The 17,357-nt window shown below is 38.4% G+C and overlaps 1 protein-coding gene across 2 annotated transcripts in view; it reads left to right on the plus strand.

Annotated features, from left to right (window-relative positions):
- The window catches only part of Rbl2 (RB transcriptional corepressor like 2), an 80,973-nt gene that overhangs the window by 60,619 nt on the left and 2,997 nt on the right, over positions 1-17,357 (plus strand). For both annotated transcript variants that reach the window (XM_008830070.3, XM_008830069.3), the window contains 4 exons: positions 6,780-6,851; positions 7,597-7,702; positions 8,857-9,062; positions 9,643-9,807. In XM_008830070.3, the coding sequence (XP_008828292.1) occupies positions 6,780-6,851; positions 7,597-7,702; positions 8,857-9,062; positions 9,643-9,807 (549 nt within the window). The remainder of the gene's footprint in view (positions 1-6,779; positions 6,852-7,596; positions 7,703-8,856; positions 9,063-9,642; positions 9,808-17,357) is intronic.

A 17,357-nucleotide genomic window follows, 5' to 3' on the forward strand; every position in this document is an offset into this window, starting at 1 on the left:
ACAAAATTCTAAAAGGAGTGGAGATAGTGAAAATCTTTGTCTGGTTCCTGATTTTAATGGCAATTCCTCCAGTTTTTCTCCATTTAGAATTTTGTTGGCTGTGGGTTTGTTATATATGGCTTTAATTATGTTGAGGTATGTTCCCTCCAGTCCAATTCCCTCTAGGACTTTGAACATAAATGCATGTTGAATTTTGTCAAAGGCCTTCTCTGCATCTATTGAGATGACCACGTGGTTCTTGTCCTTAAGCCCATTTATATGATTAATGATGTTTACTGACTTATGTATATTGAACCTTCCCTGCGTCTCTGGGATAAAGCCGACTTGATCAATGATCTTTTTGATGTGCGTCTGTATGCAGTTTGCAAGAATCTTGTTGAGAATTTTTGCATCTGTTCATTAAGGATATGGGTCTATAGTTTTCTTTTTCAGTTTTATCTTTACCTGGCTTTGGTATTAGAGTGATGTTGGCTTCATAGAAGGAATTTGGAAGTTCTCCCTCCATTTCTTTTTGAATAAATTAAGTAGTATTGGATATAGATCTTTAAATGTCTGATAGAATTCTGCTGTAAATCCATCTGGTCCTGGGCTTTTTTTAGTCGGGACATTTTGTTATTACTGTTTTGATTTCTTTTTGTGTTATGGGTCTGTTTAAGCTGTGAATCTCTTCTTGGTTTAGTTTTGGTGGTACCCATGGCTTTGGATATCCGTCCATTTCATTTAGGTTTTCAAATTTAGTAGCACATAGGTTTTCAAAGTATTCCTTTATAATGTTCTGTATCTTTCTGGTGTCTGTTGTGATGTTTTCATCTCTGATTTTGTTGATTTGGAGGTGCTCTTTGTTTCTTTTGGTTAACTGGGCTAGTGGTCTGTCAATCCTGTTTATCTTTTCAAAGAAGCAGCTCTTGGATTCGTTGATTCTTTGTATTGTTTTGTTCCGATTTCCTTAATTTCTGCCCTGATTTTTGTTATTTCTTCTTGTCTTCTGGGTTTGGGTTTCATTTGTTGTTGCTTTTCGTGTTTTCAGTTGCAGTGTTAAGTCACTTATCTGTGTTCTTTCCGATATTTTGATGTAGGCACTTAGAGCTATAAACTTCTAAGAACAACCATCAGCATGTCCCAGAGGTTTTGTTGTGTTGTACTGTCCTTTTCATTTAGTTCCAGGAATACTTTTCTTTCCTAATTTCTCTTTTGACCCATTCATCATTTTGGTGTGTGTTGTTTAATCTCCATGTGTTCATGTGGTGATTAGGGCTTCTTCTGGTGTTGATTTTATGCTTTATTGCATTGTGGTCTGATAGAATGCATGGAATTATTTCAATCCTTTTGTATTTGTTGAGGTTTGTTTTGTGTCCCAGTATGTTTTGATTTGGGCAAAGTTCCATGGGGCACTGAGTAAAAAGTATATTCTTTGGTGCTTGTGTGGAATATTTGGTAGATGTCTGTTAATTCTGTTTGATGTATGGTATTGTTTAATTCAGATGTCTCTCTGTTGATTCTCTGTCCTGTTGATCTGTCTAATGGAGATAGTGGGTTAATCTGGTTCTTAAAGTCCTGTAGTATTGTTTTGATGAAGTTGGGTGCACCAGAGTTTGGTGAATATATGTTCATGACTGTAATATCTTCTTGATTTATTGTTCCTTTGATCAGAATGAAGTGGCCCTCTTTATCTCTTCTGATTAATTTTAAAGTCTATTTTGTCAGTTATTAGAATTGTATCACCTGCTTTTTTCTTAGTGCCATTCTCTTGGTATATTTTTTTCCCCATCCTTTCACTTTAAGATAGTGTCTGTCCTTGAAAGTGAGATGAGTTTTTTGCAGACAACAAATAGATGGGTTTTTTTTCCTTAATCCATTCAACTAGTCTGTGTCTTTTGACTGGGGAGATCAGTCCATTAATATTTAAAGTTATTAATGAAAGATGAGTATTGAATCCTGTCATTTTTTTTCCCACTTACATTCTTGATATAGCTATACTTTTCCAGTTATACCTTCATTGAATTTCTTTCCGGAACCCCTTGGGTATAGTCATTCCTTTCTTCAGCAGTTTGTATTGCTTCCAGAACTTTCTGGAGGGCTAGTTTTGTGGACATGAATTCCTTCAGCCTATTTATGTCATGGAAGATTTTTCTTTCCCCTTCGACTATAATAGACGGTCTGGCTGGGTATAGAAGTCTGGTTGGCATCTATGGTCATTTAAAACTGGGAATACTTTGGTCCAGGCTCTCTGGCTTTCATAGTTTGCATGGAAAAGTCCGCTGTAATCCTAATGGGTTTTTTTTTTTTTTATATGTGACTTGTTTCTCTTTTGCAGCTTTCAGTATTGTCTCTTTGTTTTGTACATTTAGTGTTTTCAGTATGATGTACCATGTAGAGTTTCTTTTCTGGTCCTGTCTGTTTGGTGTTCTATATGCTTCTTGTATTTGTATGGGCATATCTTTAATTTTGGGAAATTTTCTTCCATGATTCTGTTGAAGATCTGGTCCATGCCATTATGTGGGGATTCTTCTTCCTGAATGCCTATGATTCGTAAGTTTGTTCTTTTTATGGTGTCACACAATTCCTGCATATTCCATTCTTGTGATTTCTTAAATTTTCCATAATCTTTGCTTGAGTGTTCTAGTTCGTCCACTTTATCTTCCAGTCTTGATACTCAGTTTTCCATTTATTAATCCTATTTGTGAGGCTTTCTCTTGTCTTTTCTAATTGTCTTACTGAGTGTTTCACTTCCAACTTCATTTCAGCCTACGTAGTCTTCAATATTTCTAGCTCTTTTCTGAATTCATTCAGAAGTTTATCCCTATATCCTTCAGTTCTTTGATTTCTTTGTGTGTTCTTTGAATTCACTGAATTCTTTTATCATGTTTATAATTGTCCTTTTGAGTTCCATGTCCTGCATATTCTCTAGTGCATTCTCATTGTACTCCTCTATAGTACTATTGGTATTTGGTGGGGATAAGTTATTTTGGTTTTTCATGTTATTATTTTTTCTCCATGATTTTGACATTTGAATTTCTTTTGTAGTTTCTGATTCTTATGTGAGACTCAAGTTTGTGAGATTCAAGCCTTCAAGTTTAGGTCTGCTTCTTTTTGTAAACTTTGTATCTTTGTGGTTTACCTTTTGGGCATGAAAAGCTGGTTCCTCTAAGCTTCTGGTTCTCTCTTTTGATTTTTATATTGGAGTGGCCAGATTGCATTTGTCTTCAGGAGTTCCCACAGAGGCCCATGTCAGATGAGGATCAGATGCTGTCAGGTTTTCTCCTAAGGTCTGGATCCCTCCAGCAAAGATTTTGGCCTTGGAAATTTGGGGGGTTGGACTGGCCTGGGAGCCAGGCCCAGGAAAGATGCTGGTCTAGGGCAGCTGGTGGTTGTACCACCCAGAGATGCAAAGGGAGTTTGGGGTGGGAAGAGGCCCCAACGGCTCCTGGGGAATGCACCGAGGAACTGGGTTGGTCTGGATGCACAGGATCAGGTAGAGGAAAGGTGAGCCTCGGGTTCAGGAAACAGGCTGGCAGGTTGTGCAGCTCAGGGAAGCAGAGGGAGGTGAGGGCGGGGCCAGGCTCAGAGGGCTCCTGGGGACCCCAGAAGGAACTGGGTTGGTCTGGATGCAAAGGATCAGGAAGCAGTGGTGGTTCCCCTGGTGTCTGGGGCACCAAGACCAGGAATGGGAGAGGTCCCAGGCTAGGAGAGATGGGTGGGGAGATGGGAGGATGAATGAGGCTGGGGGAGTCAAGGTGGGGGTGGGGGGTGGATCGACTTACCCCAGAGAGAGGCCTGCGGGTTGTGCAGGCCCAGGGAAGCAGAGCTCTTTGCACATTTTTTAACTGGGTTATCCATTTATTTTTGAATTGTCGTGGAGAGTTCTTTACAAATTTGTGAGACAATTACTTTGTCAGTTATATGATTTGCACACAATGTTTTCCTGTCATTTCACTTATGAAGCACAAAAGCTTTTTAATGAAGTCCAACGACTTTTATGAAGTTTGTGGTCATATCAGACTCCACTGTGAAATTTGAGATCTAAATTCATGAAGTTTTATTCGTTTTCTTCTGAATTTTATAGCTCATGTCTTATAGTTAAGTTTTTGACTCATCCTGAATAACTTCTGTATATGGTATGAGGTGCAAGTCCAGCTCATCCTTTTCTGTGACTTTCCAGTTGCCCCACCTTTGTTTAAAACCCATCTCTCCATTGAATGTCCTTGGTGCCTTTATGGAATCAGTTATCATACACTTGGGTTTATTTCTAGTGTGTTGATCTGTGTTTGTTCTTTTATAGTACTCTCTTACCTTTTTGTGGTAAATTCTCAAATTGGGAAATGTGAATCCTAATTTTATTTTCCTTTAAATTATTTTAGCTATTCTAAGTTCCTTGAGATTCTGATTACCTTGAACCTGTAGATCAGTTTGGGAAATTTTACCATCTTAACAATTTCAGTGTGCTTCATAAATGAATGTGGCATGTTTTCATGTTTAGATCTATTTTTTCAATAATGATTTGTACTTTCAGAGTTTATACCCCTTGCCCTTCTGTTATTCTTACATATTTTTGATGGTACTGTAAATACAACTGTTGATTTTGATGTTTTAATTCCAAGTATACAGTAGATGTTTTTTGTATATTAACCTAGTATCCAGCATCCTTGAAGTTAGTTTCCTTTCTTTTTTTGGTGGACTGAACCTAGGATTTTACACAGGCTAGGCAAGTACTCTACTACTGAGCTGCATCCCCAGCCCTGAACTTACTGGTTCTAAAGGATCATAAGTGCATTTTGTAGACTCTTCTATATGTAAGATCATGTAATCCATTCATAATTTTATTATTACTTTCCAAATCCCTTTTCTATTCTAATTACCCTAGCTAGAACATTCAATGCAATATTGGAAGCAGAAATCCCTCTATTGTTCCTAATATTAGGGAGAAAACTAGTCTATCATTGTTTAAGTATGTTCAGCATGTCCCATCCATCTCACCTATGTTCTCAGGAGGGTACCCTTTATCAGATCAAGTTAAGTTCCCTTTATCTTCCTAGCTTGTTGAGTGCTATATTATAAAAAGGTGTTAAGATTTTACAGAAGGCCTTTTCTTCTGTTTTGTTTTTATTTTAATAATATATTACACTGAATGGCTTTCATGTTAGACCAGCTTTCATTCTCATTATAAATCCCTTTCAATTACAGTGGTAATTTGTGTTTCTATGATTTAGTAGTTGAGGAATTTTGTACTTATGAACTGTAATTCTTATTTTTATGTGTTTAAGTGTATTTCCTGCATGTATATAAGTGCACCTGTATTGTACAGTATCCATGGAGGTTAGAAAAGGGTGTCAGATCCCCTGGAACTGGAGTTATGGACATTTGTTAGCCTCCATATGTGTGCTGGGATTTGAACCTGGGTTCTCTGCAGAGTAGACAGTACTATTAACCACTGAGCCATTTCTCTAGCCCATTTTCTATGTACCTTATGCTCAAACACTGCATTTTCTATGTCTCTGATCCTTTACTGCTTTCTTTTGTATTAGGTATTTTTTAATGTAGAAATTTTAGTAAATTTTTTTTGCTATATATGCATGTATGCACACACAAACCTTAATTTATCAAAAGCTGGCTTCAAATTCACACTAATAAAGCTCTAGTGAGCTATACAAGTGTTACTATTCTCTTTTCCTGTTATCCTTTTTTGTGATGTATTGTTTTTTTGTGTGTTCCATTCGTAAGTACTACAAATCTACCATTACTTTATTACTTGATTTAATGATGGTTTTTAAAGGAACTAAGAAAAGGCATGGAGGTATTTATGGATTTTGTTGTAGTAACCTTATTTATCAGGTATCACTTCTGCTTCTTGCATTGGTTCTTTGGATTTGAGCTGCATCTACAGTCACTTGTCTAATACAGCTTTGTTCCATCCACCTCCTTTGTACATGCCAGTAAATATATTTCTGTTGTAGCTCCAAAAAATCACAGACATTTTGTTTTATACTTTTTTTAAATGAAATATGCATTTAACCTTTGGTTATGTAACACTTTACAAGTACTCCTGGCCCTTTTCATGTATATTTGAATTACTTGTTTTCAGCATTTTCTTTCAGCTTTCTTAAAAGGGGATTCAGCTTTTATTTATTCACTTTTGAAAGACAACTTTGCTGGATGCAGTATTGTTTTTTTCTCTATTGTGAATGAGTTACTCCATTGCCACTTGTATAGTTTCTGATAAAAAGTCCTTTTTTATCTTATTGGAGTTTCCCTGTAAAGAAAAGAATTGTTTTTCCTGATGCTTTTTTTGGCTTTAGGCATCTTTACTTTGCTATCTCTGGGTAGGATCTCTTTACTTACTCAACCTAGTTAATTGAGCTTCCTCGGTATATACATTAATATTTCAAAATAAACTTGGATACTTTCAGTTTCTTCTTCTTCCTCAACAGGGTCTTGCTATATAGGCCAGGCTGCCCTCAAACTCTTGCTCCTCTTGCCCCTGACTTTGAGGCTATTTTCCTTTCTTTTCTTTTTCCTGTTCTCAGATAATACACTCTTGATTCAAGTCTGTTAATCTTTTTCTTTTTGCCAGTTTAGATCTACTGATTTCCTCTGCTAGTGAAGTGCATTTCAGTTACTATACTTTTTTACTCTGGGTCTTCACTCTCTTCTTACATTTCAGATTTTCATGAACAGGTGTTTATTTGCAATCTTTAAATTGCTGTTTTTTAGTATAGTTTTCACCACTCTGAGTGGGCAGCAGGTTCACAGATGTGGCTCTCAAGTGCTCTCATGATTTGCAGGTCACAAAAGAAGACAAGTCGTTCCAGAACATCATGCGCTGCTACAGGACTCAGCCACAGGCCCGGAGCCAGGTAACTTACGCTTTCTCTTAAGGCTGAAAATAAAGCTTAGGTCTGTGATGAATTAAAAAAAAAAATTAGCCATAGTCCATTCTGTACCTTTTTTTCCAGGATACACAATTAAGCCTCTAGAGGAATGGCTACTGATCTTTTACATCACTGACATACTTCATGCGAGTTATTTTGAGTTCTCTTTCTTCAAAGGCAGTGGTGTGAAATGTTTAATTCTGAGAATCATGAGGTCGATGCTAATTAAGAAGTTGTTTGGTTTCTATGTCACCTTTCAGTCTGGTTCAGTAAGCATAGTACTAAACTAAGACAATGTTTGAATGAAATTCAAAAATGTTCTATCTTATAATGACTTGATTTTATAGTTGGGTACTATTACTGCTCTGCAGTATTTTAGGCAGTAGTTGGAATTTGAAGTTAGGCTCTGATGTTAGTCCCAGCTGTTAGTTAATGGTAGTTAATAGCTATATGCCCTAGATCAGTTTTGTTTTGTTTGTTGAGATAATGTCTCACTATGTAGCCCAGTTTGGCTTTGAACTTCAACCCTCCTGCCTTGGCCTCTTGAGTGCTTTAATCACAGGCAGGTACCACAAAGCCTACCTAGGTTACAGTTCCTATTCCTGACATTCCCCAAAGACAATCATCACTACATGGATTTTTATGAGAAACAGGTAAATACGTGTCAAGGTCTCCCATCTAGGATGTATTCAATAAATGCTAGTGTCTGTCCACTTCTCCTTCTTTAAAGGTGTATAGAAGTGTTTTGATAAAAGGGAAAAGAAAAAGAAGAAATTCTGGCAGCAGTGACAGCAGAAGCCATCAGAATTCTCCAACAGAACTAAACAAAGACAGAGGTAAGATCTATATGAACTCTAGTTTTTGCCTAAGAAGACTAAGGATTACAAAATTAAAAACTTACAGAAGTCTTCTATTTTGGTTGGGTTGTCTCATTATGTAGCCCTGGCTGGCCTGGAAACTCAGGCTGGCCTTGATCTCAGAGATCCATATGCCTCTGCCTCTAGAGGGCTGGGATTAAAGGCTTGTGCCACCAGCTCAGCTTTATAGAAGTCTTCTACTGGTCAGTTGTCCTTCATTCCATGGCTTTGAGCATATATAGAATAACATATTTCAGATAGGAACTGCCAGCCTGAATTCCACAAAGAGCTTTCCTGTTGATTAGAGTCGTGCTTGCACCTAGCTGGTAGTTGGTACAGGGCTCAGGTTATATAGAAAACTTGGTATAACTAACTTAGTAAGCCTATGGTATGGTTACAGCATGAGAATAAAGTTATTAGTAATCTGAGCTTTGCTCTGTGGTATGAAGACCAAGAGAGCCAGTGGTGGTGGCCTGTGCCCGAAACCTAATTTCTATTGAGTCTAAGGTAGGAACATTGTGAGTTCCAGACCTGCATGGACCCTATAGTAAGACCCAATGTCGGGTGGCTCACAACCACTTATGACTCTAGTTTCAGGAGATCTGGTGCCTCTGGCCTCCATGGGCACTTGCACTCACATACATCACACACAGAGTGAGAGTGAGCAAGAGGGAGAATTCAAAAACACAACAAGTACTGGGCAATAGCTCTGCCTGAAAACCATGTGCTGCACAAAGAGGAGGACCTGACTTGGATCCCTAGTACCCACAAAAAAGAGCTGGAGATGGCAAGCATTTGTAATCCCAGTGCTTGGGAAGAAGATACAAATGGACCCCTGGGGCTTGCTGGCCAGCCAGTTAGTGTAACTGGTGAGCCCCAGATCCCAGCGAGAGACTGTATCTCAAAACACAAGGTGATGGATGACGCCTCCCCCAGGAAAGACCCCTCTGGTCTCTACATACATGTACTCCTGCACACACATCTCTATGTACAAACACACATACAAAACCCTCATTCTTAAGTAACATTGCCTGTTTATTGCTATTAATAAGTAGTGCACATAGCTGTTCTTTTTCCTAGTGAAGTTTTTTAAAAGCAATACATCCTAGCACTGTTTGTTCTCTTGGCTGCAGCCAGTAGAGACTCCAGTCCGGTCATGAGGTCAAACAGCACCTTACCAGTTCCACAGCCAAGCAGTGCCCCTCCTACACCAACTCAGCTCACAGGTGCCAACAGTGACATCGAAGAGGAGGAGAGAGGAGACCTCATTCAATTCTACAACAACATCTACATAAAACAACTTCAAACATTTGCCATGAAGTATTCACAGGCAAACGTAGTAAGTGTGACAGGGATTATTTCCTGCTTCTTTACTTCTGAGGGATAAGCAATCATTTGTTTGACCTTTTCCACATATAAGCCAGATTTACAAATAACTGTTTTATTAAATAAAACTTAGGAAGTCTGTAACAAGTAATTTGCCTAATCAACATAATTTCTATTGATGTTAAGCACTAAGAATAAGACTATAAGGGATTACCTACATATAGCAGAACGAGACAGCAGCTACATGAGTTTAAAGTGTTTAACATTTTACAATGATGACCCTGAAAAATGACTTCACTTTCTCTTTTTGTCACCTCATATATTAAATGAATATAGTAGCAGTTACTAGTTTATTGGGGTGTGAAGATTCAATGATGTAATACATAAAAAATGCTTGACATAGTGACAACAAACTAAGCATTTAAAAATGTTTGCTATTAATGAGTTTCTTTAGGTTTGATTGTTGCTAATGTATCACACTGAAAAGCCTACTGGTTTATTATACCTCTTAATTCAATAAAAAACAAGGACCTTCAATAACCATACCTGGCTAGAAGTTTTTTTCTCAGAATTACTGATTTTGTTTTCAACAGATGGATGCTCCTCCCCTCTCTCCCTATCCATTTGTGAGAACAGGCTCCCCTCGCCGAATACAGCTGTCCCAAAATCATCCTATCTACATTTCTCCACATAAAAATGAAGCAATGCTTTCTCCTCGAGAGAAGATTTTTTACTACTTCAGCAACAGTCCATCAAAGGTAAGATTTGACATAAACCTTGGCTTTTACTAACCCCAAATTTTAGCTTTAGGATGCTAGAAAAAGTTTCTGCTAAGACTAGGCACTTACTAGAGTGATGGGAACTGCCAGCCAGCAAGTCACAATGAGCAAAGTCCAGGGTTGACCTAAATGACTCATGAGAACTTGAGGGTTGGAAACAGTAGAACTCCACTTATTTTCTCTCTTTTCCTCTTTGTACATTTTGAACATTTGCTATAAATCGAGATTTGTGGATTTTCTTCATTTGTAAAATTTAATTTTTCTATGTTTCTGTCGGAAATAGAAAACTTGTATCCCAAACTGGTCACTGACCCTTATTTCTGCAACAGGCAATGTTTCTGTCTTCTGGACTCTCTGAGACAAGAACGGAGTGCTCAGTGTGATACAAGTGTGTGATAGGTGTATGTGGCAGCATCTGCCTCAATCTGAGAGCAGGGCAACTTGAGGCTTAATGGTGAAGAGTTATAAAGCTTCTGAGATGTGGTAGTTCATCCAGGGAGCAGAGAAGAAGAAAGTAATGTCCTCAAGGCAAAAGGCTAGCTCACTGAGAATCACAGAAAATAGATGTAGGTGGGTTAGGTGGAGAAATCAAGAGCCATGCAAGCCAAATGCAATGTGTGCTGTCTTATGAGGGGATACTGCTTAGGAAAATACTATTACAAAGGGCAGGGCTGGGATCTGATATCATACCTGAATGCCTGAAGTCCTTTGGCCTCCACACACATGCATGCACACTCACTTTATAAGGTAACATACACCACTGCTTGTCTAACCACAGAATTAAAAAAAAGACCCTCTAAACTTAAAAATGTGTAGGTATAGACAAAGGAGATGAACTGGAACCACAATACTCAATTCCAAAGAAAGTAAAAAAAGAGAAAAAAGGCAGGAATATATGGGAAAACTGTAAATAGCAATTAAATTTAAGTGGTCTAGGGGGCTGGAGAGATGGCTCAGTGGTTAAGAGCACTGGCTGCTCTTGCAGAGGACCCAGGTTTGAATCCCAGCACCCACATGGCAGCTAACATCTGCCTGTAACTCTAGCTCTAGGGCCTCCAATACCCACTTCTGATCTCCATAGACAATGCACAAAACAGGTGCACTTACATAATGCAGAGAGTACACTCATACACATAAAATAAATGTGGGTTTTTTTGGTCTTTTTGAGACAGGGTCTCCCTGTAGCCCCAGCTGGCCTGGAACTCACTATGTAGACCAGGCTGACCTTGAACTCACAGATATCCACCTGGCTCTGCCTCCCAAGTGCTGGGATTAAAGACGTGTACCACCATGCCCGGCAAAATAATATATTTTAAAATTTTAAGTGGTCTAAATATACAATTGAAAGAAATTGTTAAAAGGGCAAAAAAGACCAGACTACATACATATAAGTAACCTGCTTCAAATGTGAAGACAGTTTAAAAGATAACCCAAATGTTTAGTAGTTGATAAATAAAATATGTATATTTATACAATGGAAAGAAATGGCTCTAAAAAGGAATGGAATAAGAGTCAATCTTCAGTAGAGATGGGCCTTGAAAACATTAAGTGCAAGAAGTTACTCATAAAAGACTACATATGATTCTACTTAAGTGAAATGAGCAAAGAAGTAGAAGCAGAAAGTAGATTAGTGATTGCCTAGGAGAGAATAGTTTCTGCTAATGAGCAAGATTTCTTTGAAAGCAATTAAAATTGACTGTGGACATGGTTGCACAACTCTGGAACATGTAAACAACACTGGAGTTATATACTTTAAACTGGTTAACTATCAGTATGTGGATTAAGGATGTTATGTGTTAAAGGATGGAAAAAACATTTCCATGCTAACACTAATAGTTAAAGAAAACTAGAGTAGCTGTGTAACTAGACTTCACAGCAAAGAATATCAGTGATAAAGAGATTCATTGGACTCTCAGAAAAGCAAATGCCTATATGAGGCTTTAGATTCAATTCTGAGAAGGAAAGTGGTGGGGGGTGCGCGGTGCTCTTAGTTGATGCTCAGAGATCTATGATCTATGTTAATTCTGTCAACATAATTGATAGAATAAATAGGTAGAGAACATAAATGAAGATATAAAAGATGTGAACATCATCGAGCAAACTGACCTGTACAGGATACTCCTACAGCATCAATTGCACATGGGATGGTTTTAGAAACATAAACTGCACTCTAAGACAGGTCTTAGTACAGTGCTGAGGATCAAACCCAGTGCTTTGTCCATGCTACATAAGTGTTCTACCATTGAGTTACACCCCCCATATTCTCGATAAATTAAAGGATTCAAAGAATGTATTTTTTGTGGTCATAATGGCACTAAATCAGAAATCATTAATAAGAATGAGATCTGTAAAATCCCCCAATTTTTGGAAGCTAAATATCAGGTTTCTGTGGATCAAAGAGAAACTAAAAGTGTTCTGGAGTAATGAGAACCTGAAATATTAACATTTGTAGACTGCAGCTGAAGCAGTACTAGCAGAAATTTTATATCACTCAACATTTCTAAATGACAAATTGCCAGTTTAAAGGGCTAAGGATTAACTTTCTAATACCGTGCTCTGCAGAAGACATGGTCCGATTTTGTGCAGGACCTACACTAGTAAGACTTAAGACATAGCCTCAGTAGCCCAGTATCTGTTGAAAAAATATTTCTAGTTTGTTTTTGAGACAGGAGATTACACTATGTAGTCCAGGTTGGCTCAAACTCCTGCCAGACTTCCAGCCTTAGCCGCCTAAGTGCTGGGATTACAGACATGAGCTACCATGCCAGGCTTAAATTTTTACTTTAAAAATCTCTTGAGCCAGGCGTGTTTACAAAGGCCTTTGATCCCAGCACTCTGGAGGCAGAGGCAGGTGGATCTCTGAGTTCAAGGTCAGCCTGGTCTACAAATCGAGTTCCAGGCCAGCTGATGCTACAGGGAGACCCTGTCTCAAAAAGACACAAAGAAACAAACAAAAAAACCTCAAATAACACTGTAGCTACAGAAGGCTTTACTGGTGAATTCCATAAGGAAGAAATAATGTCGGTTCTACATTAACTATCAAAAAAAAAAAGTAGAGATAAATTATTTTGTAGTTCAAGGAAAACATTTGATAAACTCCAACATTCATCCAGGTCAGAATTCTCAAAGAAATGGTTTAATGCAGATTTGCCAAAATATTTGCAGATCACATCATCCCTAATATTGAGAGACTGAATGCCTACTTCCCCTTAATATCAGAAGTAAGACAGGGATATCCACTCTCACTTCTGCTCAGCCTGGGTCTGCACATCCTGCCACGTGCAACAAGGCACTATAAAGAAGGCATACTTGGACTGTGTATAGAACACCCCAAAGAAGCTACAGAATGTTACTGTGGTAGCAAGATTGGGATAGCCATGCAACTGATATGCAAAAGTAAGTATTTATGCTACTAATGAAGAACCTGAAGTAAAACCATTTTTAAACAACATTAGTAGCATTCAAAATAAATAGGAATGAGTTTTTAAACTACAAAATCTTATTGGATGAAATTAAAGCCCAAGGAAAAGGGAGAAATGTCATATTCATGAACTAGAAAACAATCGGTTTTCTTCCACTTTATAAGCTTCTAACTTCAGCCAAAATGCCAGCAGAATTATTTGCATAAAGTAACCAATTCTAAAATTTATGTCAAACGGCAGAGGAACTAAAATAATACAACTTTGCAAATGTCAATTTCAGGGCTTATATTTGTGTTGCTTTGAGCACAGGCGCAGACAATGGAACACCCAGGAGCAGGCCATGTATACGCGTGAACTGATTTTTTCATAAGTATGCAGTGGCAATTTGTAGAGAATAGTTATTTCAACAGATGGTGCTGGAACAAGTGGCAATCTGCACACCATAGTAGTAAACTTACACCCATACCTTGCACCACATGTAAAAATTAATTTAATGAATCAGAAATAAACAAAATCTTGGTGGACATGTGTTATGGATTGCTCATGTACAACATCAAAATTTCAATCCATGAATATTACATTAAAACTAAGAATTTATGCTCTTTAAAAGACAGTTAGGCAAATGAACAAAAGGCTGGGGAAAAAATACTGAGACATCCTATTTCTGATAAAGGATTTGTGTGTGTCTATACTAAAAAAAAAAAAAAAAAAATCTTCAAAATCCAATGGGAAAACAGCACCAAATGTACAAGTTCTGGCAATGATGCGCAGTAACTAGAACTCATACACTGCTGGAAAGACGGTATAGCCATGCTGTACACCTGGGCAGTTTCTTCTCAATCTGAATTCATCTTTACATACATCACTAATCTTACTCCTATGTATCTAGTGAAATGACAATTTATGTCATACAAAAACATGAATGAATATTTGCAGTAATTTTATTCCTAGTCACTGAAAAGTTGAAAGAAAAAAAAAAACAACCAAAATGTATTTCATCTGATTAATGGATAAACCTGCAATTCAATGAAATGATACAGTAAAAAACAGCACTCAGGAAGTGGTAGAAAGAGCCTATTTCAGATCAGGGCAGCTTGGGCTACACAGCAAAACCCTGTCTCATACCTAAACCTCACCAAACCCCAAAGCCCATCACACCCTAAATCAATCCAAATAGCAAGTCAAATCAGAACAGAAATTACTAGCAAACTCAATAGCATGGATGAGCTCCAGGGCATTCACAAATAAGCAAAACAACTAGAACTAGTTGCTTATTACAGGATTCCATTTCTCCAGCACTCCAAAGACAACAAACTATAGAACAGGTAACACCAGTGGGTACTTTGGGCTGGGGGAGAGAATAATGGGGCATAAGGGAATTTTTTGGAGAAAAGGAAATGCTATATTTTTGTGGTGTTTACACAAGTAGGTATGTACCTAAATATACAGAACTATACATTTTACTGTATATAAATCTGAACGGAAAAGAGGAAATCTATACTGTGTATGAAAAAAGGACATCTGTGGTTTTAATCCTACTTCTACAGTATCACCACCAGGGGAAATTTGGAGTTTCTCCACTAAATGATAGAAACTGTTAAGACTGCTGGGGCTGAGGAGATAGCTCAGTCAGTAAAGTGCTCTAGAACCCATGTTTGTTGTTTTTTTAATTTAAAATTTTTTTTATTTTATGTGTATGAGTGTATTTCCTGCATTTAGGTAAGTGCACCTGTGTCGTGCAATGCCCACAGAGGTCAGAAGAGGCTGCTGGATCCCCTGGGACTGGAGTTAACACTTGTTAGCTGCCATGTGGGTGCTGGGATTCAAAATTGGGTCTTCTGCAAGAACAACCAGTGTTCTTAACTGCTGAGCCATCTCTCCAGCCCATTTTTTTATTTTTTGGTCTTTTTGAGACAGGGTCTCCCTGTAATCCCAGCTGGCCTGGAACTCACTATGTAGACCAGGCTGGCCTTGAACTCACAGAGATCCACCTGCCTCTGCCTCCTGAATGCTGGGATTAAAGGCGTGCGCCACCACACCTGGCCTGTTTTTTAATTTTTAAAAATTTATTTTTATGTGTAGGAGTTTTCTGCCTGCATGTTATGTAAGTGCACCACATGCATGCAATGCCCAGGGAGCACAGAAGAGGGCACTGGATCTCTGAACTGTAGTAACAGTTGTCAGCTGTCACGTGGGTATAAGAAAGTGAACCTGGGTCCTCTGCAAAAGCAGCCAGTACTCTTTAAGTGCTGAGCCATCTCTCCAGCCCTCTGAACCCATGTTTAAAAACAAATAAATGGGAGAAGTAATGTGTGTGTGATCCTAGCAGTGGAGAGGTGGAGACAGGCAGTTCCGTGGACCTAGCTGGCTAGTCAGCCTAGCCTACTTTGTGAGTTCCAGGCCAGTGAGAGACGATATATCAAAAACAAAAGAAAAAAGGTGGACAATCTGAGCAACACTCGAGATTGTCCCCTGGCCTCTGCATATACACATACACCATTAAGACTGTTGATGGAGGGGGCTGGAGAGATGGCTCAGCACTTAAGAGCACTGACTGCTCTTGCAGAGGACCTGGGTTTGGTTCCCAACACCCACATGGTGGTTAACAACTGTCCATAACTCCAGTTCCAGGGCATCTGATGCCTTCTTCTAACTCTGCGGGCACTGCACAACATGAGTGCACAAACACAACATGCAGGCAATACATTCATACACATAAATAAATGTTTAAAAGGACTGTTGATGGAGCCTGGTGTGGTGGTGCATGCCTTTAATTCCAGCACTTGGGAGGCAGAGGCCGGCAGATCTCTGAGATAGAGGCCAGCCTGGTCTTATATAGCAAGTTCCAGGTCATCATCTGGGACAGGGAGACCCTGTCTTAAAAAATCAAAAAAAAAAAAAAAAAAAAAAAAAAAAGAAAAAAAAAAAAAAAAAAAAAAAAAAAAAAAAAAAAAAAAAAAAAAAAAAAGGCAAGGGGCCCCCGTTTTTTTATATGAAAATGTCCAGGGAAACAATGGGAAAGGGGAGCCCCTTTTTAAAAAAAAAAAAAAAAAAAAAAAAAAAAAAAAAAAGGCAGACAAGATCAAGAAAAACTAGTACAAAGTAAGTAGCTTGGCTCTACAGACAGCCTAACATGTTCACTCCAAGGAGCAAAGAAAACTGCCAAATATCATAGTTATATGAGGACTTACTCTTAGTGGATTGGTACAGCTTGTTGAAGAATCAATTATAGTACTGTTTATGTTCTTTAAAAGTATAGTATAAAGGGGCTGGAGAGATAGCTCAGTGGTTAAGAGCACTGGTTGTTCTTACAGAGGACCTGGGTTGGGTTCCCAGCACTCAATGGTGGCTAACAACCATCTCAAACTTCAGTCCCAAGGGATCTGACCCCCTTTCAGGCCTCCATGGGCTCTGCATGTACTTATATACATGCATGCAAAACACCATACATATAAAATAAAAATAAATATATTTTTCAAAAAACAAAAAGTAATTAGGAGGAAATAATAATTAGTGGGGTTTAGCCAATGATAGAGATGTACTATAAAATACTATATAGAAGTTAAATAGAGCCACACGCACAAACCAGCCCTGATTTATACAGTGGAATAGCAGTAGGTACCCTGGAGACTGGAGGAGAATAAAGAAGTTTCATGTTGGTGACAAGGCTCAGCAGGTAAAGACACCTGCCACCAAGCTCGAGGACCCGAGTTTGACCCCCAAGACCCACACAGCAGGCGTGAGCTTACTCCTGCATGTTGTCTTCTGATCTTTATCTGGACCTGCACACAAGACAATAAATAAGAGGCCAGGTGTATTTTCTATGAAATTGCTTTAGAATAAACATTTGAGGGCTAGCAAGAGGACTCAGCGGGTAAAAACACTTGCCTCACAAGCCTGGTGACTTGGGTTTCCTATCTGGAACTCACATAAAGGTGGAAGGAACAAGCCACTGATATCCACATGTACGCTGTGGAATACATATCCCTCCCCACACAAAAATTTTTTTAATTGTATGTTTAAACTGTTAAATGCACATTGTATAAATGAATTATGTACAAACTACCTTGTATTGTATACATTTGTATGTACATAATAGTATTATCA

The sequence above is a fragment of the Nannospalax galili genome, unplaced genomic scaffold (genome assembly GCF_000622305.1).
Source record: "Nannospalax galili isolate Female #2095 unplaced genomic scaffold, S.galili_v1.0 scaffold274, whole genome shotgun sequence".
Lineage (NCBI taxonomy): Eukaryota > Metazoa > Chordata > Mammalia > Rodentia > Spalacidae > Nannospalax > Nannospalax galili.